The 24,976-nt window shown below is 52.4% G+C and overlaps 2 protein-coding genes across 3 annotated transcripts in view; one reads left to right on the forward strand and one right to left on the reverse strand.

The window, feature by feature from the left end:
* The window catches only part of Fam110a (family with sequence similarity 110 member A), a 98,426-nt gene that overhangs the window by 45,221 nt on the left and 28,229 nt on the right, over positions 1-24,976 (forward strand). The gene's annotated exons all lie outside the window — the stretch shown is intronic.
* On the reverse strand, positions 15,343-24,911 carry Slc52a3 (solute carrier family 52 member 3). 2 transcript variants are annotated; one of them, XM_050150886.1, is made up of 5 exons: positions 24,840-24,911; positions 19,781-20,418; positions 18,414-18,901; positions 16,636-16,759; positions 15,343-16,290 (listed from the first exon to the last, which is right to left on the reverse strand). In XM_050150886.1, the coding sequence occupies exons 2-5, from the start codon at positions 20,345-20,347 to the stop codon at positions 16,078-16,080; spliced, it is 1,392 nt and encodes a 463-aa protein (XP_050006843.1). In that variant the 5' UTR covers positions 20,348-20,418; positions 24,840-24,911; the 3' UTR covers positions 15,343-16,077. The 2 variants fall into 2 exon arrangements, with proteins under 2 accessions (XP_050006843.1, XP_050006844.1); XM_050150887.1 differs by having other exon boundaries at positions 24,826-24,893.

Here is a 24,976-nt window from a genome sequence, read left to right on the forward strand (position 1 = left end):
AGCCCAGCACTGGTAGGTACAGAAAGAGGGGAGAGGCAGGGAGGCCTCTTTCACAGCCATTTCACAGGAACCACGGAGGTTGCTTGTTGGAGGTCTACCATCTGGTGACCGAGCTAGCTAGAGTGTGAATTTCATGCATGTCTATAATATGGTGAGCCTGTACCAAAGTAGGGGTTTTGCTTTGGTGTTGGGAATAGAACCCAGGGCCTCATGGCTTCTAAGCAAAGCTCTGCCACTGAGCCACACCCCCAGCTATCAGTTTCTCTGAGCCCCATATGAAGGGGATTGACAGATGGACAGACCTGTCAGAGGAGATTATGGCAGCCGTGAGCGAGTTCGGAAGCAACAAGGACCGTATGGGGAAGAGAATCTTTTTTTTTTTTTTTTAAATATTTATTTATTTACTATACAATATTCTTTCTGTGGTCAGCCAAGTCTTAAGGGACCCCAGAAAGTGCCCTTTTCTTTACTTCTCCCATCATAACCGGCAGTCTTCCTGGGANGAGCCACCATGTGGTTGCTGGGAATTGAACTCAGGACCTTTGGAAGAGCAGGCAATGCTCTTAACCACTGAGCCATCTCTCCAGCCCCCGGGGAAGAGAATCTTAAACTGCATTGTTCTTGCAGGAACAATGTCAAAAGTCACAATCATCACTCACAAGTTGGTGGTGGACGTCCCCAGAGGCTCTGCAGACACAGTGCCATGGCATGGTCCTATAGGTACATGCCCGCGCCATGTCATTTTAAAACTTCCAGGCTATCACTATCCCGCTTCTCTCTGAGGAAAGACTCCAGCTCATGAACCTCACAGGCCCTCTGTCTGCTCAGCCAAGGCAACATGTGACCACAGACAAGGCAGGGTAGCAGGTACCCAGGATGGACAATCACTGGGCTGGGCTATAGGCCTCGGGCAGACAATTGGACGGCCAGCAGACCTAGCTTGTTTGGCTCACCCAGCCCTGAGGTTTTCCCCGTGTACTTGTCATCTGAGGACAGAGCGCTGGATTCCTGTTCGGTGAGTACTCGCAGACACTTTCTCTGAGGCCTGCAGTGCGGACCGAGAAGAAAGCATTCTATGAAAACTCAGGCCTGCCGGCTGATCTCGACGATTTTCAGTGCCACCATTAACCTGAAGTTTTGCAGACTTGGAGCGGCCCGCCTCTCTCTGTTGCCCGCAGCTGACGGGCGCGGCAGATGGGCCGGCGCGGGTCCCGGGTCCCGTCCAGGTGGCTCGGGCGTCTCCGGGCCAGCTGCGGGGACAGGGCGGGTGGGGACCGCGCTTTCCATGACAAAGCCGCCGCAGTGCCTACAAAGGCGCCGCCATCAACGTTTTATTGGTTCCAGTTAATTATCCGAGGAGGGAGGGGCGCGCGGTTCCTGGGCGTGTGGCTGTGGGAGGGACCCGGAGGGACCCGCCCCCGCCCAGTCCTGCACAACTTGACTCCGCCTCGTCCTCGCCCCACCCCAGGCCCCGCCCACCAAGCTCGGGCGCGGAGCGCTAACGCCCTCTAGCGGGCGCCTTCTCCACTCATTCCGTCGCTCAACCACCTGCGGGGGTGGGAGAGCGGGTAACAAACTGAGAACTCACAAATGGACCATATTTGATCCACCTGTATCTGGATCTCTGTTGCCTGCCATCGGCACTACGAAAGGCTCTGAACCCAGAGCTCCAAATGACTTACAAATCGACCCTCTGCAGCCAGGTGGATGCCAGAGAAAGCTAGCAGTGGGACCCGGGTACCCAGAACAGGCTCCCAGAAAGGAAGGCCTGGCGAAGAGCTCCCAAGAGGAGGCCCCGTCTGAGAGAAGACCAGGTTGGGGAGCAAAGGGAATGAGGGCTTGCAGGAAGGAGTCTCAGCAGGAGAGCAAGACGCCCTCTGGAGAGTCTAGTTTGTTGGGGAGGGGTTCGTATTCACTTTGTAAAGAGGTAGAGAGGATCCATATCTGAAAATGTGGGCTGGTAGTGTGGTAAGAAGGGAAGGCCGGCCAAGTCGGGTTTAAGCAAAGCTGAGACATCGTCTTTCATGGCACGGTAAGATTGGCACATGCGCCACAGTTTAGGGGTCTGGACTCCTGTCTTCTCCATTGCCCTCAGTGCATGGCCACAAAAGACTGTGTGAAAACCAGCTGTCACATCTGCATCCTTAGATAGAACCAGTTATCAGGAAAGAGAAAGGAGCAAGCTTGGTGGCCCAGACCTGTAACCCTACCCGGAAGGAAGATCAAGGCCTCCTTAGTGAAACAGTGTCAAAAAACAAAACAAAACAAACCACCACAAAACCAAAACGAGGCAGTAGTGATGCATGCCTTTAAGCCCAACAATCAGGAGGCAGAGGCAGGTGGATCTCTGAGTTTGAGACCAGGCTGGTCTACAGAGTAAGCTCCAGGACAGCCATGGCTAAACAGAGAAACTCTGGTTTTGTTTGTTTTTGTTTTTTCAAGACAGATTTCTCTGTGAAACAGCCCTGGCTGTCCTAGAACTCATTCTATAGACCAGGCTGGTCTTGAACTCTCACAGACATCTGCCTGCCTCTGCCTCCCAAGTAATGGGATTAAAGGCATGTGCCACCACCTCGGGAGGAACCTTGTTTTGAAGAGAGAGAGAGAGAGAGAGAGAGAGAGAGCGAGCGCGAGCTCAGTAGTAGGGTCGTATCTTGTTCTACCTGGTGACCTGAAACCCAGAGAATGTTCTGCCACATTAAATATTAATTAATTGTGAGAGAAAAGACCAGAAATGTGCATTTGGCATCAATGTGCCTCCACTTAAACAAGTCCCACCCCCTTGGGCTGCAGATGGTAACTCATCCAACAGCAGTTGTTGTGAAAGCGTGATGACCAGACTTTGAACTCAGCACCCATGTAACAAATCAGCCACGGTCTTGCACAGGTCTTTGAAGCCAGCACTGAGCAGTTCAGAGTATCACTGGGGCTGCTGGCTGCCAGCCTAGCCAAATCCCCAAGCTCCAGGTTCAGCGAGAGGCCTCACCTTAAAGCTGTAAGGTAGAGAACAAGAGAAGCCCCAGTCCTCTTCTGGGCTCACATACTCAGTGGTGCGTGCATGCGCACACACGGAGTAGCCTCCAATTGGGACAAAGTTTAGACTCCTAGCTGTCCCCACTCAGGCATCCTTTGCACTACTTGCCACTTCCCTGAAGATGGCTCAGCTCTAGGCTCCTGCACACTGGCCACTTCCCTGAAGATGGCTCAGCTCTAGGCTCCTGCACACTGGCCACACCCTTAGGCTCAGCTCCCGGGGAAGTTCCTGCCACTCAGTTGGAGTTGGTCTTTGGCCTGGAAGAGTGTCTTCCTCATTAATCAGACCAGCATGTTTCCCGATGCTCACTGTGTTGACTCAGAAGCCATTTTAATGGGGAGCATGCTTCCAGGTGTGTCACTTCGGGTACCAGCTTCTCCAGTCCCTAGAGCACCTGAGCTCCCTTTCCTTGGCCTTGCACTGGCCTGAGGCAGAAAACTGGATACAATTTCTATTTTCAAATTTTAAATTTAAAGTGTGTATATGTGTGTGTTACCTTTAGCTGCCAGAAGAGGGTGTTGGGTACCATGGTGTGGAAGTTACAGGTGGTTGTGAGCTACCTTGTGCGCCTGTTGGTAACTAGACTTGGATCGTTGGCAAAAGCAGTAAGAACTTTTAACTGTTGATCCATCTTCCCAGTCCCGACACACTTTTTGTCTTTTTTTGAGACAGGGTTTCTTTGTGCAGCTGTGGCTGTCCTGGAACTTGTTCTATAGACCAGGCTGGTCTTGAACTCACAGAGATCTGCCTGGCTCTGCCTTCTGAGTGCTGGGATTAAAGATGGAATTAAAGCCACACCTGGCTACTATTTTTTTTAAAAGATTTATTTATTTATTTATTATGTATGCAGTGTTCTGCTTGCATTGCATGCCTGCAGGCCAGAAGAGGGCACCAGATCTCATTACAGATAATTGTGAACCACCATGTGGTTGCTGGGAATTGAACTAAGGACCTCTGGAAGAACAGCCAGTGCTCTTAACTGCTGAGCCATCTCCTGCTTCCAGGGTGGACACTGTCTCCAGTCTCCTGGACCTCTGGAGCAGGACTCAGAGAAGGCTAGTCACAGTGGCATGTCGTTGCTGTGGGCATGTCCACTTGCCATTGCCAGACTTTTCCTTGGCCACTAGCAGAGGAAACATGGCTCGTCAAGGTCATGTTGGCCCTGTAAACAGGGCCAGAACTGGCTCTGCCACCCAGGGACAGACCCCCAGGAGACAGGGGATATAATTAAGTTAGAGTATGCCTAGCATTCACGAAAAGCCACATTTGATTTCCCTCAGCTGCATAAAAATTTCCACAGGAGCTAGGGAGGTAGCTCAGTGGATAAAGTATTTATCACATAGACACAGGATGCATTCCAAGAACCAGTATAAATGCTGGGGAGGCAAGGTGGCCCTCCTTCAGTTCCAGGGGATCCCAGGAACAAGCAGGCTAGCTGGACCCTGCAGACCAGAGTCCTGGCTTCAAAGAATAAGGTGAAGAGTGATGGAGGAAGACATCAAATCTCGTCACACCTCATGCCTTTACACACCTGCACACATCTATCTGCACACACACTGTACTCACACACATGCATAGACTCACATGGACTCTCCACACACATCACACATAACACAACAAAACCACCACCTCACACCTGCAAACTCAAGCAAGCCAGAAGCGGAGATGAGGTAAAGGTAGACAGAGCAGGTCGCGGGGAGTGATGTGGTTGAGGAGGCCTCTAGGCAGAGGTAGCAGGTCATGGGACCCGGCAGGAGGACTGGTGCCTCTGGATGAACTTGAAAGCTATTGGATGGAATTCTGATGATGGACGTCACATGGCTGGAGTCTCGGGGCAGTCCCCAGGGACGAGCCTATAGTGTGGCTGTTGCAGGCAGTTGCTCCATTAAGGCCGGCTGGCAGCCCACGACAGAGACAGCCCAGCAGCAGATATACTACTGCTCTGTGATTGTGATTAACTACTCCCTCCCCTTCCTGCTCCACTGAGGCCACAGTGTGACAGCTGCAAGGTGGGGTGGAGAGGCCAGGAAGGGGTTAATGGGTTAGGCTTCCATCTGAGCCCTGTGGATGATGGGGGAAGGGCAGACCTCTGTTGAGAGGTATGCATCAGCTGGGCCCAGTGAATGGAGGGGACAGAGGCCTTGTCCCTGGGGGGGGAAGAGCCCTCACCCTGCTATCATTTTCCTCTACAGCATCGTCCTTTCCCCTCCCCCACCAGGCTAGTGCATCCCAGATGTCCTGTGTCCAAGGTGGGCAGTGTTGCCAGCCTCTTGGCACTCTGGCAGGACTCAGGAGAGGCTAGCCACAAGATGGTGGCATGTCACTGCTGTGGGCGAACCCATTCACCCTTGTCAGTCTTTCCCTTGGTCACTAGCAGGGAAAAGCTGTGCCACCAAGGACTTGATGGTAATACTGTAAGCGGGGCCAGCACTGGCTCTGCCACTTCCCCACGGGAGCCTGGGAACAGGCCCACAGCGTGACAAGGGCACAGACTAGCCACAGTTCACACATGGAGTAGGTACATCACCCAGGAAAGTGCCCAGAGCCACCACAGTCAATGTCGGGAGGGTGGATGCTGGGCATCCAAAGAAGTCCAAAGTCCTGATGCCTGCATTCTATTGCTTATTTGGGAAAGGGATCTTTGCAGATAAAACTAAGTTAGGGATCACACATGAGGACTGCCTAAGGGGACCTTCGTCACCATCACAAGGGCCCCGGTAGAAGAGAGGCAAACACCCAGAAGGGGCAGTGCGACCACAAAAGTGGATGTTGAAAGAAGCAGGGATGTGATTTCAAGCCAGGGAAAGTTGAGCGCCACCCCAAACTGTTGATCTCTTTTAGCATCTCGGGGCCACTCCCCGGCATTCCTGTACCGTGTGGTGAGATCTCCGGGCCACACCCCGGCATCTCAGTACTATGTGGTGAGATCTCGGGGCCACACCCCGGCATTCCTGCACCATGTGGTGAGGTCTCCAGCAAGCAAAGAGCCAAAGACTCAAACTAGCCAGAGAATAACACCCACCGAGATCCCTTGTGATGACAGAATGGTAGACACAGGCAAAAGCTGCCCACCCTGGATAAAGCAAGCACCGCTCCGTGACCAGGTAACACGAGAAAAGTGAGTGAGCCAGTACTATAAGGTGGTGGAGAGAACTCAAAACTCCATGCTGGTCAGTCCTCTAGGTCGGGGACAGTACAGGGAGTGCAACCAGGTTCCATGAACAGCCCAGGCCCACGCTGGAGGCTTCTGAGAGGGACGAGAAAGGATGGGTTCCTGACTTGCTGTGTGACTCCCAGGAGATGCTCAGAACAAGACTGTATAAGCACAGGAGAGCGCATCATAAGGTATCCAAACCCATGCCGAGGAGAGATGTCACAGCAACAAAGAGGGGCACGCACACACCATGGGACATTATTTGGTCAAAAATGGGAGGGAATTCTAACACGCACTACACGTGGATAAACCCCGCAGATAAGCAAGCTAACAGCAGGAAAACGCATACTGCGTGACTCTCTTGTGGGAGGTACCAACAGTGCAATTCAACAGAGCAAGCAGAGTGGTGGCTGCCAGGGGCTGGCTGAGGTCCACTGTGGACTTAGTGCCTGGAGTTTTGGTTTAGAAAGACAGGAAAGTTTGGGAGATGAATGGTGACAGTTGCAGAACAAGGTCAATTTATTTAACCACAGAAGGGGACTCTGAGAAACCGCTAAAGTGATACACTTGGTGTGGTACATTTTTTTTTACAATAGCAATAATAAATTGGAGCTAGGAAGATAACAATAATAACAATACTTGGAGCTCAGAGGTAAAGAACATGAATGCTCTTGCAGAAGACCCAAGTTTGGTTCCCAGCACCCTTGTTGGGCGCCTTACAACTGTAACAGCTTCAGGGACTCTGATGCCCTCTTCTGGCTTGCAAGGGCATTGCGCTTATGTACATAAACCCATACATAATTTTTAAAACATCTCAAGAAGGGTGCTGGAGAGCATTAGCTGTCCTTCCGGAGGTCCTGAGTTCAATTCCCAGCAACCACAAGTGGCTCATAACCATCTGTAAATGAGATCTTGTGCCCTCTTCTGACCTGCAGGCACACATGTAGGCAGAACACTGGATACATAATAAATAAAATCTATTAAAAAAAAAAACTCAAGAAGGAAGAAGAGGAGAAGGAGAAAACATTTTTTTTTTCTCCAAGGCAGTTAGTTTCAGGGTGACTCCCAAAATCAACACAAACTGGTTTAGGCCTGGAACTGTCTCCAAGAGCTAGGGCAACCTTCTGAAATGGATGCGTTTACTTCTGAAGCCAATAGACAGGCATGGTCCTCTCTGTCAACGTCTGCTCTGGGGAAGCTGGCACCATGGACAGGACACACCTAGAGCTGGGTTGGAGTAACTGGATGGCAAAAGGACCACATTCCTGAACGATGCAGAAAAGACCCTCCATCCTCCTCAAGACGTCAGGCAACAGCAGAAGCCTCATGAAAACCCCGAAGCCGCAAACACAGATCACAAGACGTGGTTTCAGACACGAATGCTTGCCATTGTCTTAAGTTGCTAGAGTTTGACATTTGACCACGGATGATGTGGGGTGTCAGCACATTTGATTACATATATGACAACCTGTCACATCACCGCATGTCAGAGTCCTGCAATCCTGTCATCTCCTTTACTGTGTAAGTCACAGCCCGCATCCCGCCCAACCTCCTGAAAAGCCCCCACCATGCTCCTTTGGTCCTTGCCTTGGCCTATTTTTTCTAAAAGTTAGTTTCATTCATTATATTTTGTGTGAGTGTTTTTTGCCTGCATGTGTACTGCATGCATGTTTGGTGCTCACAGAGATTAGGAGAGGGCATCAAATCCTCTGGAACTCGAGTTACAAACCAACATGGGGGTGCTAGGAGTGGAACATGGGTCCTCTGCAAGAACAACAGGTGTGGGGGGCTGGAAAGATGGCTCAGTGGTTAAGAGCACAGACTGCTCTTCCAGAAGTCTTCAGTTCGATTCCCAGCAACCACATGGTGGTTCAAGCCATATGTAATAAGATCTGGTGCCCTCTTCTGGCCTGCAGGCATACATGCAGGCAGAGCAGGGTATACATAATAAATCTTAAAAAGATTATTTATTTTAAAAAAAGAACAACAAGTGCTCTTAATGGTTAAGCCATCTCTCCAGCCCCTTATCTTAGCCTCATGATGGCTTCGCTCTTGATCTCCATCACTCCAGCCTGTCCTGTTTCTGCCTGGGTAGATCTGTGGAAGTGTAGGGGAAGGGATTACCCATGGACCCTCGGGCTGCAAGGACAAGCAAGGCACCTGTGGGAAACCAAAGACCTTAGCAGGGTCCTTATATATAGGAGAGGCCTCCCCTGACCATCACCAGAGATATGAGTGCCCGGGTGGCCAGGGCAGTAGTGTGACAGAGGAGGAAGTAGTGTGAGTTTGTGCTTCTGTCCACATGGAAATGCCCAAGGGATCCTATAGTTAGAGGGTGGCCCTCGGTGAGTGTGTGTGTGTTTCTGTGGGGGTGTGCTGATGGGCTTTGCTTCGTGCCTGCTCCAAGCAGGTGAGCACGTGTGTGGTCAGGGCAAGACTGCAGTTAAATCGCAACCCTTGGCTTTGGCTGTGTGGCTTTGGGCAAGCAGCTTAACCTCTCAGTCCCTTATTCCCACGGTAGTGAGAGATCAAAATTACCTTTACTGAGGAGGGAATGTTGGGGCTGGACAGAGGAACATGGGTTGGGATGGGTGGGTGGAGGTGGGGGAGTGGGTAAGCAGGTGGGGTCCTGAAAAAGTTCCTTCAGATGACCTTTGAACCAGTGGAGGGCTTCTCAGGCTTTATCTGTGATACCAGGGCAACCGTTCATGGAGGCTCTGACTCCAGTAGGCTGCATTTCCGCTGAGCCTCAGGGCCTGGCATGGCCTCACCCACATCTGACCATTGGTGCTCCTTTCCAGAGGTCTCATTAGCGACCTTGCCACATGCGTGCTCTCCCTTGAGTTCAGACAGGTCTTCTTAACTGAGGTCCAAAGTCCATGACCAAAGTTGCCAGGCCCGTTGGAGTCTTAGGGCTAGAAGACCCGCTGTATGGATTCTTTCACAAGCTTTTGAGCAGAGAAACTCACGTGTCTCACTCAGAATCTGTCGGTGGAGAAACTGGCCGAGTTTGTAATGGACAGAAGGACTTGCAGAGGCGCCTACATGGGCACCAGTGAGGGACAGGAGGAGTGTGCAGTGTCTCTCCTTCTCTTTAGCTGTGTGTTATTCTCAATCACTTCCCATTGTTACAGGGTCTCCAAGGGGCCAGGGCAGGGCTTCACTATGGAGAGCTGGGGGGGAGGTTCTGTGCTTCCAAAAAGAAGCAGGGGCAGCTATCCAGGTATGGCCTCCGTCACTCTTCAAAGAATAAACCCACTAACTCTTGGTAGGCACTAGTACCCAGTAACTGGAAGTGGTGGCTCATGCCAGCATTGAAGGAGCCACAGGCAGGGAGGGGTATTAAGTCTGAGGCCAAACTGGGTTACATAATGAGACCCTGTCTATAGAAAGCCAAACCAGGCTGGCAAGATGGCTCAGAAGGTAAAGGCACTTCCTGTTAGGCCTGATAACCCAAGTTCAATCCCTGGGATCTACATGGTAGGAGAGAACTGACTTTCAAATTATTCTACGGTCTCCACACTGTTGCATGTATACACACACACACACACACACACACACACACACACACCCCACACACTGATAAAAACATTTTTTTTTTTAAAACTAATAAAATCAAGTCAGGCAGTGGTGGCACACACCCTTAATCCCAGCACTCAGGAGGCAGAACAGGTGGATCTCTCTGATTTTGAGGTCAGCCTGGTCTACAGAGTGAGTAACAGGACAGGCTCTAAAGTTATAGAGAATCCTTATCTCAAAAAACCACCCCCCACCAAAAAAAGAAAGAAAAAAAGCCCCAACAAAATCAGTACAGAACAGAAGGAGGAAGCAAATGAAAGTACCTGGCATGCAGTGTGGACATGTGACAGTCATGCAGAGCGAGCACGTGACAGCCGTGCAGTGTGAGCACGTGACAGCCGTGCAGTGTGAGCACGTGACAGCCGTGCAGTGTGAGCACGTGACAGCCGTGCAGAGCGATCATGTGACAGTCGTGCAGTGTGAGCATGTGACAGTCGTGCGGTGTGAGCATGTGACAGTCGTGCGGTGTGAACACGTGACAGTCATGCAGTGTGAGCACATGGCAGTCATGCAGTGTGAGCACATGGCAGTCATGCGGTGTGATCACGTGACAGTCATGCAGTGTGAGCACGTGACAGTCATACAGCGTGAGCAGGTGATGGACTTATTCTCATCTTGCCCACATGGATTCTAGCCTCCTGTTCCTTAACTATTTTTAAACAATGAAACAGGAATCCTAAGAGGTACAGCATGCTCCCTGAGGGCTACACTGCAACCCAGAAGGAAGCAGAACTAGAAGCCCAATGGCCTGCCACGTGCCCGGAGAGCTGGGGAGCAATCCCATCCACAACCCTGCTGTCCCTGTAGCTTCCCGTCAGAGCGGGCACAGACCACCCCCAGCAGGCCCTGAAGCAAAGCCTCGCCCTCCAGTCCAGGAGGAAAGAGGTCAGTCTGCCCAGAGGCATGGAGCCCTGTCTAGAGACAGCTTCTGAAACAAAGAAAGTCCACAGTTCACAGGAAACACAGCCAACTATTGGGGGAAAAAAAAAAACCACTACATCAGGTGCAGGTGACTTTGGGAGCCCAGCAGAAGCTGCTGAAGGTGGATTAAACAATAGGGGCTACTTATAGCCTTCTCCCTCTCTTTAGATTTTACTGAATTTTGAAAGAATCCATAGTCAAAGAAAAATTCAAAGTACAGAAAAGTGTCAAAAAAATTTGCCTGCAACCCTTCGACTCCTCCAGTCACCTAGAGAATAGTGGGCTCCTATTTCTCCAGCTTGCCCTGGGTGAGCACACACGTGTGTTTTATCTCAATCTGTGGGTCGAAGTCCCCAGCTCACTCCTCATCATGTCCCTTTTGCCCTAAGGACCTCGGGTGACTGTCATCTCTGCTCTGGGTTACTGAGCATCCACGAGAAGTCAGGAAGCCAGGCTCGGGCTGCTGTTAGGTAGGTTAGCTCTGAGAGGGACTGACCCACACCTGAATGACAACACAGGGCCGGAGAGATGACTCGGTGGGTAAGCGAGCCTGCCACCAGCCTGACAGCCTGAGTTTAAGCCTCAGGATCAGGCAAGCATCTCACATATCTACTTAGGCATTCTGGGTAAAAAGGGCTCCGAGAGCATGTCTCTTTCCCGGAGACACCTAGGTGGAGGGAAGCATGGAGGCAGGGTCTGGCTGCTGCAGCGGACTTAGCCCCCTCTTTTCCTAAAGACTGCATTCTTACTCCTAGGTGCTGTAGTTTTACAAAATTTACTTTCTGGGTGGTGAGGATGTACGTGCCACAGTATGTGTGCAGAGGTCAAAGGACAATTTGTAGGAGTCTTTTCCTCTCCTTCCACCGGGTGGATTCAGGGGATCAAACTCCAGCCATCAGGCTTGATGGAAGCCTCTTTGCCTGCCGAACCATCTTGCCTGCCTGCTGTCCTGCTGTCCTGCTGTCCTGCTGTCCTGCTGTCCTGCTGTGTTGTCTGAAGTTTTTCCTTTGGGAGCTTAAGGACCAAGACTGGTGCCGAGGTCCAGGCAAAGTGTTTAAGCCCTCTGAGCTTTGGTTTGTTCACTAGTTTGTTGCTTGCTTGCTTGCTTCCTTCCTTCCTTCTTTATTCCTTTTTTGTTTATTTTGTAGGTTTTGTTTTTGTTTATTTTGTTTTGTGAAATGATCTCACTGTGTAGCCCTGCCTGCCCTGGAACTCACTCTGTAGACCAGGCTGGCCTTGATCTCACAGAGATCCACCTGTCTCTGCCTTCCTGAGTGCTGGGATTGAAATCATGCACCATGCCACCAGGCTGGGCTGCAGTTTCTTTCCCCACAAACCTGGACTGAACAGAGGAGGCCTTTCAGAGGGCGTTTGTGAGAATGGAACGAAGAAAGCTGAGGGCCAAGTCCACTCCTGGGAAGCACCCGTCACAGAAGGTGGCAGGAGTGGCCTCTGGTCCCGGCATGGAGCTAAGTAGGGAGGGTGACAAGGAGGGCCTGTAAAGCCACGATGCTCATGGTTGCCAGAGCAGGACCTTTATGGAGATGGGCAGGTGGGGTGTGTGGCAGTTCCAGGGAGAACAGACCCTCAAGGAAATGCATGAGCCTGATTCAGATGACTGTGTCCTTGTCTTCAAAACCATCCTGGTCTAGTTTTCTGTTTCCATCTTCTTGGACCCTCTTTCCTCTGGACAAATCTAAAGTGTTAACCTCGGCATTTATGTCTCAGCTTGCTAAGAACTAAGAGCTAGCACCATCTGTCTGTCAGTAGACGCCATGTGAATGCCCATGGCCGAGGAGGCCCAAAAAGAACACAGGATCCCTTGGAACTGGAGTTTCAGGGGTCTGTGAGCTGCCCAGTGTGTGCCAGGACCTAAACCCTGGTCCTCTGGAAGAGCGTTAAGTACTCTTAAGCTCTGAACCATCTCCCCAACTCCCTACTAATCGTTTTGTATCCTGAATTTGTAGCATCTTTTCTAGGGGACTCTGGCTGCTGGCCCTTCTCTCATCTGGACTTGGGTGTCCACATGTACAGCCTGGGATGCTCTGTGGCCATCAGGATACACAAGGACACACTTTCCAAGAGCAAGGGGCTGTGGGACCTTAAGAGGGAAGACCACCCGCCATTTTCCCACTGATGCTGCGAGAAACTACCACGTAGCAGCAGTTATGAAAGCATGGCTGTGGAAGTACATGCCCTTGATCCTGAGTCTCAGGAGGATGAAGAGCTTGAGGCCCTCCTGAGTTACAATACATGGTGAGATCCCTGCAAGATACATCCACAATTGAAATTCAAAGTGACTGTGGTTTTTAGGTTAGAGTCAGTCACGGTCTCCCAGCCACGGTATGAGGATATTTGCTGGCTGGGACCCTTGTGGAGGCTCTAGGAAAGAGAACCTCCTTCAAACTCTCTAGGGCTACAGTCAGAAATCAATGTGCACATTTGCAAGATAATAGTCTGGTCCCCTCTTGCAGCATCTCTGTATGGGTTCCACTTCTGACCCCAGACTTTCATGCCTTTCCTTTGGCATCTCTGTGATGCTCTGCACTCTGAGGCTGACGTGGATTAATGGAACCCACTCAGGCAATCACACAGAATCCTCAACTTTAGAGTCTGTCACCTTCATCGATTTCAAAGTCCTCTGTGTCCTGCGAATTCCCTAGTTCCAGGAATTAAGGAGTGCATTGTCCTCAGTGATCCTTCTCAGGGCGAGGCAGGGTGGAGTGTGGGGTGAACAGTTCAGCCTTGGGTTGTTTCTGTACCCAGGCTAGGACACGCGCATGCACACGTGCACATACACTCACTCACACTCACACACACACACACACACACACACACACACACACACACACACGTCTTTAAAAGTGTAAGTAAGTAAGGCCACACCCAATGGGAGTGTTTTGCCCTATAAAGCTTTGGGTTGCCTCAGGCCAGGAAGGAAGGACCAGCTGGGCAGGAACTGGGTGGAGATCCAAGATTCATGGTCAGGGACAGGATTTGCCCAAACCAAAGGTAGGACTGGGTGGTCCAAGGCTTTCCAGGGAGTCAATGCATGGGCTGGTATCTGGTTTCCTCTGGGCCATTCTGAAAATCTCCCTGGGGAAGCCATCACCAGCAAAACAGCAAGAGACTGCTTCCAGGAGACCCCCACTTGGAAGGATTGCAGTGCTTCTCATTGGGGTTCCTGGGACCTTACCCTGACTCTGGCTCCCTTCTCCCCTCACTTTCCACATCTGCTAGCCTGGCTGTTCTGTCCTGTCCCCGAGTCCCTTTGTTCTAGGGGTCACCAGGTCTGAAAGGCATTCCTACGAGAACAGAAGGAAGGACAAAGTCTTCATGTCTGCACTGTGCTGGCCCTTGTCCAACTTACCCAGCCAAGGCCCTCTGCCAGGGTGGCACTTTCTCCCCAGAACACCCCAGTGGCTTCTTAGTTACCCTACATCTTTTGTGACCCTTTCAAGGTCACCCCACAGAATGCACCCGGGGCAGCACGCTGCGCTGCTCTGAATGCTGGGGAGGTTAGAGACTGGGGGGAGGGGGTATGTGTGCAGAAGCCTACCTCAGGGCACCACACAGACTTCAGAACACCTGTCATAAAGGTATGAACTTGGATAAAGACAGAGAACTGTTAACCAGGCCTCTCTGGTTAACGGGGAATCCCAGGATGTGCTGTGTGACCAATGGCCTTGGGCAGTCCTCTTCCTTGAGGATTCTTTGTTAGCAGTGTCTGTAAGGGTCATTCCCACCTGGCTGTGTGAAGAGAGGAACTTTCTGTTTACAATTTCTGGATACATGATTTTTGTTTTTCTTGTGGTGCTGGGGATGGAATCTTGGCACGCATTGTGTGAGCACTAGGCCACTGAGGTCTATGCCTAGCCTTTGTGTTTATACCTCTGTGGGAGATTGATTTCGATGCCCACAGCTGCCAGGTTTAATGTGTACTCACTCGATAACAATGCTGCTTTTTTCCCTCCTGCCTGTGCAGAGGTTTATCAGATTTTAGTCCTCTTCAAATAGAGATGAGTAACTCGGCACCCACAGTGGAGTGCTAACCAACCCAGGTCCTGTTTTCACGGAACCAAAAAGTGTAAGGATGCACAATGGTTTGTGATGCTGTATCTTGAGGTCCCAGAGGGAAGTCTCTGTATTTCCTGCCACTTTGGAAGACTGAGCAGGAAGTAACGAACGTGTTTGGTTTTGTGTGTACACATGCTGTTTTGTTCTGTTGAGACAATCTCACTATTTAGCCCATCCTGACTGGCCTAGAACTCACTATGCAGACTAGGGCCAGCCTTGAAGCCACAGAGACCTAGGGGCCCTCCATCTCCCAAGTGCTGAGATTAAAGGCGGGTGTCTCCAGGCCTGCACCACCAGCCGGGTCCCACCTCTGCCTGAGCACACAGCCAGAGCAAAGGATAAGTACCATTTAAATGTTTGACTTTCGCGGTGGGACTGAGTCTTTTTGGCCAAGCCATCTCTCCAATCCTACTCTAAGAGTAAAGGAAGTGCAGGGTGGGGGCTGCAACAGTCCAGGAGAGGGGGCTGGTTGCTCCCCTCCCTCTGCTGGCCCTTCTGAAGGTCTCAGCCTTGACTGAAAACCGGTTACAACTAGACTGACACAGGGTCGCTTTCACAGGATTTGTGTGGACACTGCCCCAGTGCAAAAGCATGGAAAGCTTTAATTTTTATAAAAAGAAATAAAATACAAAAATGGAATAATAATTACAGACAAAACTCCTCCTGCCCGAGACTCCCCTCTATGATCCTCACCGTCCACTATGATTCTGCTGGGGTTCACTCTCGCAGACAGGGCTTCCCTCAACTTATTTTAGGGTCTCACTGCCCTGGGGGACAGGGAAGGCCGAGATCCTGGGGTTTCTGTAGACAGCATCCCACAGAGGTACTTTCCTTCGGACACAGAAAAGGGATGGAGGCAGGGGTCCTCCTAAGTCCTCTGACCACTTCCAGGCTGGGTTGAGAAGGGGGTCCATGCAGGAGAGCGTTCAGGAGAGCCTGCTAGATGCCTAAGCCTACAAGCTAAAGGCTGTTTACTATCATCCTCCTTTAAGTAGAAAAAAGAGGCCTAGACAGTCAAGAGACTTCCCTGGTTCCCACGGCAAACAAGGGGCAGCCTAATCTCCCGGGGCTCTCCCCCTAACATCCTTGGGCTATCTCCAGTTGAATGCTACAAACCAGATCTCTTAGAAGTCAAAGACTGAAGTCTGCAACTAGGGCACAGTGTTGGGGGAGGGCTTCTGTGTTAAAAAGCTCAGACCCAGATCTATGCCCACATGGAGAAGGGGGCGGGGGTTGTTAGTCTTTTCCTCTCTGGGTTCTGGTTTTCCACCTCGGCGATGGTGTCCTGGTGTCCTTTGGTGGCCGAGTGAGGCTAGACAGAACAGTCCAGGCTGCAGTAGTCGGCAGACGAGAAGAGTCTCAGCACATTAACCAGGGGGAACATGAGCAGGGCACCAATCAGTGAGCCCAGCTGCACCGCTGCCCCACACCACAAGAGGGCACTGCGGCTCCGGTCACGCAAGATCAAACCCAGCATCACCTTGACGTAGCTGAGACAGGCTGCAAACAGCACCCAGGAGAGCACCTGCGGGGGACAAGGCCAGCAGGGGAGATGCAGTAGGAAGACAACTCTAGGGCATGCCCTAGGGCAGAGTAACCTCACAGGCTAAGGAAGGGAGATGAAAAGGAGGGCCTATGGAGGTGACCCTGAAGGGCTAAGGGGACCATGGAAGCTATCCCTCCAGAGTAAAAGGAAACCCAGGCGTCTCTCCCTCCCCCAAATGGTCAATCAGGGCACATACAGGAGAGGTAGCATTTATGGCAACTTCACCTCCCTAAGCCCCCACTTTTATGAGAACTGAGGCTAACAGAAAGGGCTGTCCCTGGGGTCCGCCTGGCCTTGAGAACTGAGTCCAGGGATACTACTTACGATGAGGACTTCTCCACCCCAGTGGCCCTGCAGGATGGGGCAGGGACTCATGGCAGCCATGGCCATGTTGTAGGCCCCAAAGCTGGTTCCCAGCAGTGTGAGCAACCCCAGGAACAACAGTGACCTGTGGGAGAGTGGAGAAAGGCAATGAGAGGAGTTGAGAAGCCTGACCTCTGTCCCCTTCACCCAGACCTCAAGGAGTCTCAAAGGTTAGACCTTTATGGAAAACAATCCTATGCTACTTAGGTTAAGGGGGGCACCAAGAGCTAAGTACCTCATTTCATATCGGATCACAGCTCAACCACCCAAACCTTGTGCCTGGTCCTTGGCCCATCTTTGACCTATTCTTGCCTGCACAATGGCAGAGGTGCCCTAGGGGAGGGGATGGAGCACAGGCACTGGGCAGCCTCCCAGACGTGGGTGTTGACTGCCATTTCCCTCATAGTACCAGCTCCTTGCCAGGAAGCCACCAGGGGGGCTTTGATCTCTGCGGGGGCCCTTCTGGGTGTGATGCGCTTTCTCCAGGACCCTTCACCCCTTCTCTCAGGGAGGCCTGCCATCTGCCTGGGAGGTCAGCCAATGCACCCGGAGGAGCCTTTCCAGAATTCCACCAGAATCTGTGGCAGCTGAGGACACTGCTTTCCTTGGGTGAGGCTCAGAAAAATGGCAACGTCAATGAGTGTTTAGGAGCGTTTGACCAGTATCTGTGGAAACTGTCGCCTGCAGCTTTTACTTCCTGTCTTGACTGGTTCTGTGTATCAACTTGACACAAGCTAGAGTCATCAGAGAGGGAGGGGCCTCGGTTGAGGAAACACCTCCATGAGAGACCCAGCTGTAAGGCATTTTCTCAATTAGTAGTCAATGGGGGAGGGCCCAGCCCATGGTAGGTGGTCCCATCCTTGGGCAGGTGGTCCTGGGTTCTATAAGAAAGCAGGCCTAGCAAGCCAAGCGAGGCAAGCAAGCCAGTAAGTGCTCCCTCTCCCTCTTCTGTGGCCTCTGCATCAGCTCCTACCTTCAGGTTCCAGCCCTGCTAGAGTTCCTGTTCTGACTTCCTCCAGTGATGGACTATGATCTGGAAGTGTAGGCCACCCCCCAGCAAAAAAAAAAATCTTTCCTCCCCAACTTACTTTTTGGTCATGGTGTTTCATCCCAGCGATAGAACCCTAACCAAGACACTTCCCCTCTGACTGTAACTGAGACGTGCACCTACAGAGACCTCCTACCCTGACTAACTAAAGAAACATGAGAGCTGGGTGGTGTAGCAGGTGCCCTCCCTCGGAGTGAGCACGACCCACCTGATCCCAGCTGTTCTGTGTCACATCTGTCATTTCTTCATTGCCATGGCCCCAGCCAGGTTTCCAGCCAGGGCCCATCCCGCTCCCATAGTCTACGTTACATCTTTGCCTAGCTATCCTGGAAGTGTATCTTGATGGGGGCAGCTGGACCAGAGGCAGGAGCTCCAAGGCTAAACAAGCCCAGCTCCATCTCTTTCTCTAGATCTTAGGGTTCCATATGTCCACTTAACTTACATGAACTGGTGGCCCTGCTGCTGGGACACTGGGAGTGTCAGGCACTGATAGAGAACAACCTATGCCACATTCCTAGCCATCACGGGAGGAAGTATTATCATTCCAGTTCTTCAGATAGGTACCCTGGAGGCACAGGGTCCAAGCATGCTATCCCATGCCTCTGGGAACCCATACACCAACCACCTCACACATGGGGTTCTGGAATGGAGTGAGCCGCACTCTCAGTGTTCCCTGGGTCAGGTGGGGTACCTGTTAGGCAGGAAGATTGGGAGGAAGCAGGCGAGAGGGCTGGCCACGGCGCTGAGGGCGGCAGACAGGTGGTAGGCGACAGGTCCGTAGGGCAGGCAGGAGTAGGTCTGCACGGAAGGCAGCACGCCGTTGGTGAGCGCGTTGACAAAGGCCACCGTGGAGTAGATGAAGGCCAGCTGGGCTGGGCGGAGTGGGGAGACACTGACTTCCACAGACCCCTTGCCCGGGCTGCTTATAGGGGCACCCAGTGAGCTGGTGTCCCCTGTGTCTCGCGGCCTGATGGAGTGTAGGGTAACCTCGGAGTGGAGAAGGTCCTCTATGGAGCCTTGCCGCCCCCAGGGCTGCCGCTGCAGGAGGAAAAAGGCGACCAGGCAGCAGCCCATTAGGAAGGAGAGCAGGAGGAAGAACAGCAGAGGTGAGAAGCGTGGGGCCAGGTAGCGGCTTTCCAAGTGCCAGGTGAGGGGCGGCAGGGAAGGGCTGTAGGTTGTCTGCGGAGGAAGAAAGCTGCAGTTAGCCGTGTCACGGAGGGAGGCCGAGATGACAGAAACATTCGCTACGTCAGATTTCCGGATAAAAAAACAGGGGAGGTTAGAGACATCTTGACCTTAGATTCTCATTTCCCTGGTCTTCATGATTTTATCTGGAGGCTCAGGATACCCCCCAATCTAACTAAAAGACCAGAATATGTCACCTTAGACTCCTTTAGTGCAGGTTATTCTAAAATGGTTGAGTCGAGGCAGCCAGAGTCGTAGCCCCCCAAGGTCTACTGGAAAGGGATGTAGACATTTTCAGGGCTGAGATATGCAACCTTTGCCATTTGTCAGAGTCCATCTGAGTTTAGGACAGGCCACCTTTGCTCATCAGTCATCTCTTCTCCCCTCCCAGAGTACATCTCCACACTCGGATGAGCCCCAAGCCCTGTCCCTTTCTGGTCTGGGAAGGCTTAAACCCCTATCACCTGGCTGGTCTTTGCTTCTCACACCTCTATGAACCTCTAACACGCACACACTTAAAATGGTCTGTCTGCTGTTCACCTGCCTCACACACTTTAATGTGTGTGTAGCTCTTAGCTGACAAGACGGCTCAGCAGGTGAAGGCACTTGCCATGCAAGGCTACAACCCACGCTCCAGCCCTAGAACCCTCGTAAAGGTGGGAAGAAGGAACTGACCCCACAAAGTTGTCCTCTGACCTCCACACTTGTACGGTAGCATGTGGCCCTATGCACACGTGCCAGAATATACATACTGACAAAATAAATGAAATAATGTGTAGTCCTGTGGACAAAACTATAAAAATAAAGGAAACGGATTTTCCCTTCCCCACACTGGGGACCAGAGCAACAATGGCTCTGGGTCACACTTGGTACCTGGGTGATGTGGGTCTCCACCGTGGTCACAGGGTTCAAGGTGGTGCCCGGTGTCTCTGTGGCATTGACACAGGTGGTGATACCTGAGCCTTGGGCGAGAGCCACCAGTGCGGGCAGGAGGCCACTGAGCCCCTCTCCTATAAAGAAGGTGGTGAGGTAGTACGTGGGCAGCTGACTCATGAAGGGCAAGAAAGTGACAGAGGAGGTGCAGTCCACCAGGGCCAGGAAGAAGGTAAGGACGATGAAGGGGACGCTGTGCTGTCCGCCCTGGATCCAGGAGGTCAAGTTCCACAGGAAGGCCAAGAGGATGCAGGCAGCTGTGCCTACACACAGGATGAGGAAGATGACGGGCACCTCAGACAGGCGGCCGGGTTGGAAGCGATGCAGCAGGGTGACTAAGAGGGGGCCTATGTTGGCCAGCTGGATGACCACAGTGAGGTAGGAGGGCAGGTCCCAGCCCTCGGGCAGTTCGGTCACCAGCAGGGGCAGTTCCACCCAGAGCCCATTGATAGCCACCCAGGAGCCCATGCCAAAGACGCAGACCAGCAGGTGTGTCAGGAGGGCCATTGTGGGCAGCCCAAGCCAGACGCTGTCCTGTCCTCCAGGTCAGGCTGCACAGGGGCTGGTGGAGAAGGCACCTGGTGAGACAGTTCAATTTTATCATCAACAAGATGTTTTTAAATCAGCAGAAGACATAGATCATTTGTTCACAAATAACCTTCAATGGGCACGGGTTTCCTCAGCAGGACTCAGAAATTCCGGCACCATGAACGAAGAGTTTGATATACTCAACTTTAGACACGTTAAAACACACAAATGCAATAAATACAAACAGGTAAACAACAAGGTCAAAAGACAGCCGACAATCGGGGGAGGTATGGGCAGAACAGACAAAAGGCTTGCTTCTTTAATGCATTAAAGTTTTTCTAAACCAAGAACTGAAAATTCAAGAGAGAAGTCCGTGAAAGATAGAAACAGTTATAGACTTATAGACTGAGTTTGGAGAAGATGACTCTAGGTGCCATTTCCATAGTTAATTTCCTGTGAGCTGGAAAAAGTCAGCAGATAGGACATTTTTAGTCACAGCCAAGAAGGTCACCCATGCCACACTAGTGTCCCCAATGAGCAGGTGAGGAAGAGGCCTAGAAGGGCAGAGCCCAAGGCCACCCAGCTAGCAAGTGAGAGCTAGGTCAGCCTAGCCAGTTCCTCCCCCCCACCACACGCCAGCTCAGAACTGGTCTCAGGCCAGCAGCCACCCAATTGGGTAGTCACAAGCAGACTCCCAGCCTTCTTTGTCCTTTTTTTCTGTTTTGGTTTTGAGACAGAAATCTGACTGTTAAACCCAGGCTAGCCTAGAACTCTAGATCTTCCTGCTTTTGTCTCAGGGGTCTGTGTCGCCACAATCGTGATTCCTCTATTGTTCTCGTAGTTCTAGAGCTTTCTTGTGGCCAAGCCTCACCCAGGAATCTTGGATGCTCTGGCAGCCCCTTTTCAAGTTCCCTACACAGGAAACTATCCTAGCAACGGGAGACGGTTTGAGAGATGGGAGAAGAAGCAGAGATAATGAGACCTGGGCCTTCACTGTATATAAAAGATCTTGTCCTGAAGATGGGCATGGTGGTGCACGCAGTAATCCCAGCTCTAGGGGGGTAGAAGCAGGTGGGTTCAAGGCCAGGCTGGTCTATGGAGGAAGTTCCAGAGAAACCCAGTCTCGAAAAACAAACAAAACAAAACAAATCAAAAAGACCTGTCCTGTTCTTACACAGGGCACACCTGGCTGTGCCAGAGGACCTGGAAACGGCTTGGAAACTGCATTTGCTCTCCTGCCCTGCCTTTAAAGTGCTGTCCTGGCCTGCCCCTTCTCCACCCAGATTCCTGCAAGATCCTGCCCTAGGAAGCCCTTGCTGGGCCGGTGCTCCAGGGGGCGCAGGAGGACCTGAACCCTACTCTGCTGACTCTTCCTGACTCAGCAAAGGATAAAAGGAACTGAGGGAGCCAGCAGTAACTAAAGGAGGCAGTCTCCCCTCCAGGGATATCATGTGGGAGTCTGCCTGGTGTGTGTGGAGGGGGGATAAACGCAGAGATCAGTGGGGCTACATCAGGGTCTGTACCCCAGCTCTCTAGGTCTGGAGATCCTGTGAGAAGCCACCAGCACTGATGGCTAACAGGGAGGGGGATGTCCTAGGCAGAGGGAACAATATACCCGAAAGTCAGACTGTTTGTCTCAGAGCAGTGAATGATCCGAATGTGGTGGGGAGGTGGGGACGTGTTTAAAAGATGAACATTAGGACCAGGCGGTGGTGGTGTACACCTTTAATCCCAACCCTCGGGAGGCAGAGACAGGCGGATCTCTGTGAGGCTGAGGCCAGTCTGGTCTACGGAGAGAGTGCCAGGACAGCCTCCAAAGCTACACAGAGAAACCCTGTCTTGAAAAACCAAACCAAACCAACCGAACAAAAAAGATAAACATAAGATGGGGTGAAGCTCAGGCATAACGCCCCCTCCCCCTCCTGGGCATTGAACCCAGGTACACACATACCGGGCAATAGGTCTGTCACCAAGCTATACACAGCCCTTTTGCCTTTACTTTTGAGGCAGGGTCTGAGTTGTCCAGGTTGGCTGTGACTTCATTCCGCAGCCCAGACAGATCTTAACCTTGGGATGGCCCTGCCTCAGCCTCCCTAGAAGCTGAAACTGTAGGCCTGGGCCACGAGACTTGGCTCAGTATCTGTATCTTTTGCCCTGTTTTCAGTGGTCTTGTGGCTCTTGTTTCGTTGTGTGTGTAACCTGCCTTTATTGGGTGCCTACACCCAGCTGAACAATTGTCCTTTGCGTGCAGGAATGTGAATAAATCTGTCAGCAAGAAAGCCATAAAATCCAAATACAGAGTGGTCCAGGCGGCAGTGGGTGCTACAGATCCAACAAGAGCTGGGAGGCAGGAATGCGAGCCTGAGAGGAGTCTGGGAAAAAGGGCCGGAGTGGAGCTGGCCAGCCCGTACAAGGCCCCCTCCATGTTCAAAGAACAGCTTTGGGACCAGTGCGGCTGAGGCAATAAGATTAAGAGAAGCAGAGGGGGAGTCACCAGGGCCTTCAAGGACAGTGTTGAAGTATCCTCAGTGGCCCACAACCCCCCTAGGTGGAGGAAGACCAGTCCTAACTGGTTATGGTAAGGTGAACAATGGGGAGCCACAAAGGAAGCAGGGCACAGCCATTGCACGTCAGAGTGCTCACACACACTGAGCCGCCATGGCTACCTTGTTATCCACCTGTACTGAACTCCTCACCTTCTCTGTAGCCTCTCAGCAGTAATGGGTTCACTCTATTTCACAGAGGAAGAAACTGAGGCTCAGAAAGGAAAAAGAAGTGTCCAGAGTCACACAGCTGGTCAGGGTGTATGGAACTGTGGAGCAGGCCCCAGGAAGGAGCGAGAAGAGGGACATCGGATCCTTGGGCCAGGAAGGAGAGAGCAAGGAAGGGCTGAGGGGACCAGAGACACAGGCCCTAAGATAGAGCTGCTTCCTGGGTGCTAGAGTCCCCTGGGGGAGTGCAGAAGGCCAGAGACTGGACCAAGTCTCTGATGGAGATGAGGTCCAGAAACAAGTGGGTGACTAGAGATCTCAGAGGGTGACCTCACGTGATTCTCTCTCTCTCTCTCTCTCTCTCTCTCTCTCTCTCTCTCTCTCTCTCGTGTGTGTGTGTGTGTGTGTGTGTGTGTTGCAGGGGTGAACCAGGGGCTTGTGCAGCTAGGCAAACACATACCACCCTTATTGTTACTTGTACATCAAAAACTGAATGTCAGCGGTCCCACACCCCCATTGTGTGTTACTGGGCTACCTCCTCCCCTGCATGGCCCAACCTTGTTCCTGGATTGTAACAGTTTCCTGGCTTCTGTGCAAAGCCTCCCATCTCGGAATCCTCAGAAAGCAGCCAGTCATGGAGCCTACTGGGGCCTATCAGCTGGTACAGAGTGCTCCCACGGGAACGGGGGTGTATGTGGGGAGGTATTCTCTCCTATGTGGGGGCAGCATCTGGCTTGCAGGACACTGGGCCACCCTACACCCTGGCGCCATGGTTGGATGCTCACACTGCATAGAGAGGCTGGCAGTTGGTAGGCACTGAGCCGATGGGCCAGACTGGAGGGAGCTGGTACTGGCTTGCTGGTGGCCCTGGGGACTGGGTAGGACCTGCCTGGCTTTGGGTAGACAGAGCAGGGGATCAGAAAGTCAACCTAGGGAAGGGAGTGGGGTGCTGAACAGGGTGTGAGGAGTTATCGGTGGTGGACAGGGCAATGGGGCCCAAAGAACCAACAGTTAAAGATGCAGAAATAGTCAAGAGAAGCTGAGACAGAGGAAGAGGTCAAGAGGAGGCCTTAGTTCAGGGGCAGCTGCTGGGTGGCCAGGAACCTGGGTCCTCTCACAGCTAAGTGGGACAGGAATTTTCACCTATAGCTTCCAACTCATGTCAACTCAAGTTCCCCCTTGTGAAGACTTGGCTGGGCAACCACACACCCAGCAAGCAGCTGGTGGCAGTAGCATCCTGCTCACCCTGATCTCAGAGAGAGTCGTCTGTCATTCAGGCCTGTGCTCCCTGGCGGTATGACCTCGGGTCATTTGCTCACTTTCTTTGAGCCTCCTGGGAGGTCCCACCTGTGAAAGGACCTGAGTGTGTCATGACTTGGTGGCCCAGGTTTCAGGGAGGGAGGAGGTGTCATGGTTCCCTTCCTTCCTCTCCTCCCTGCGCCTGCGGGCCAGGAGGCATCCAGCCTCCCATGCCAGCCGAACTTTCGAGGAGAGCGACCCACAGACTGGTGGGATCTTGTGCACCCGGGCCACGCTGCTGAGGCTCAGTTGGTGGATACAGGTCTTGCGCAGCAGCATCGCAGCGGAGGAAGCCGGGACTGGGAACTTGTGGACGGCTCAGAGTCCGCAGTTGCTAAGCATATCCCTGCCGCCCTCCTGGCGGGAACTAGGGGAAAGGTCACAGGCCACCCGCTGTCCCCAGACGACCCCCCTCACCTCGCCCGCCCGCGCTCTACCGCCACTCACCGAGCGCCACTCACCGAGCGTCACAGAGGGTCTGCTGGCGCCGCGGCTTCTGGAGTCTGTGGCGGCACCTGCTTGTCTCCGCCCCGCTGGCTGGAAGGTGGGCGGGACCGGGGGTTGGCCCTGAGACAGCTTTCAGGAGCTTCTACCAACA

Source organism: Alexandromys fortis, unplaced genomic scaffold, assembly GCF_014885135.2.
Source record: "Alexandromys fortis isolate MF-2015 unplaced genomic scaffold, M_Fortis_MF-2015_v1.1 scaffold_27, whole genome shotgun sequence".
NCBI classification, from domain to species: Eukaryota; Metazoa; Chordata; class Mammalia; order Rodentia; family Cricetidae; genus Alexandromys; species Alexandromys fortis.

Bases quoted from the DNA above. Each gene is read 5' to 3' on its own strand.
- Slc52a3 (XM_050150886.1), bottom strand. From the start codon at position 20,347: ATGGCCCTCCTGACACACCTGCTGGTCTGCGTCTTTGGCATGGGCTCC. The intron at 18,902-19,780 runs GTACCAAGTGTG...CTTCCTCCGCAG, and splicing joins TGGAGACCCACATCACCCAG to ACAACCTACAGCCCTTCCCT. The intron at 16,291-16,635 runs GTAAGTAGTATC...TGTCCCCCGCAG, and splicing joins GGGGTGGAGAAGTCCTCATC to GTGCTCTCCTGGGTGCTGTT.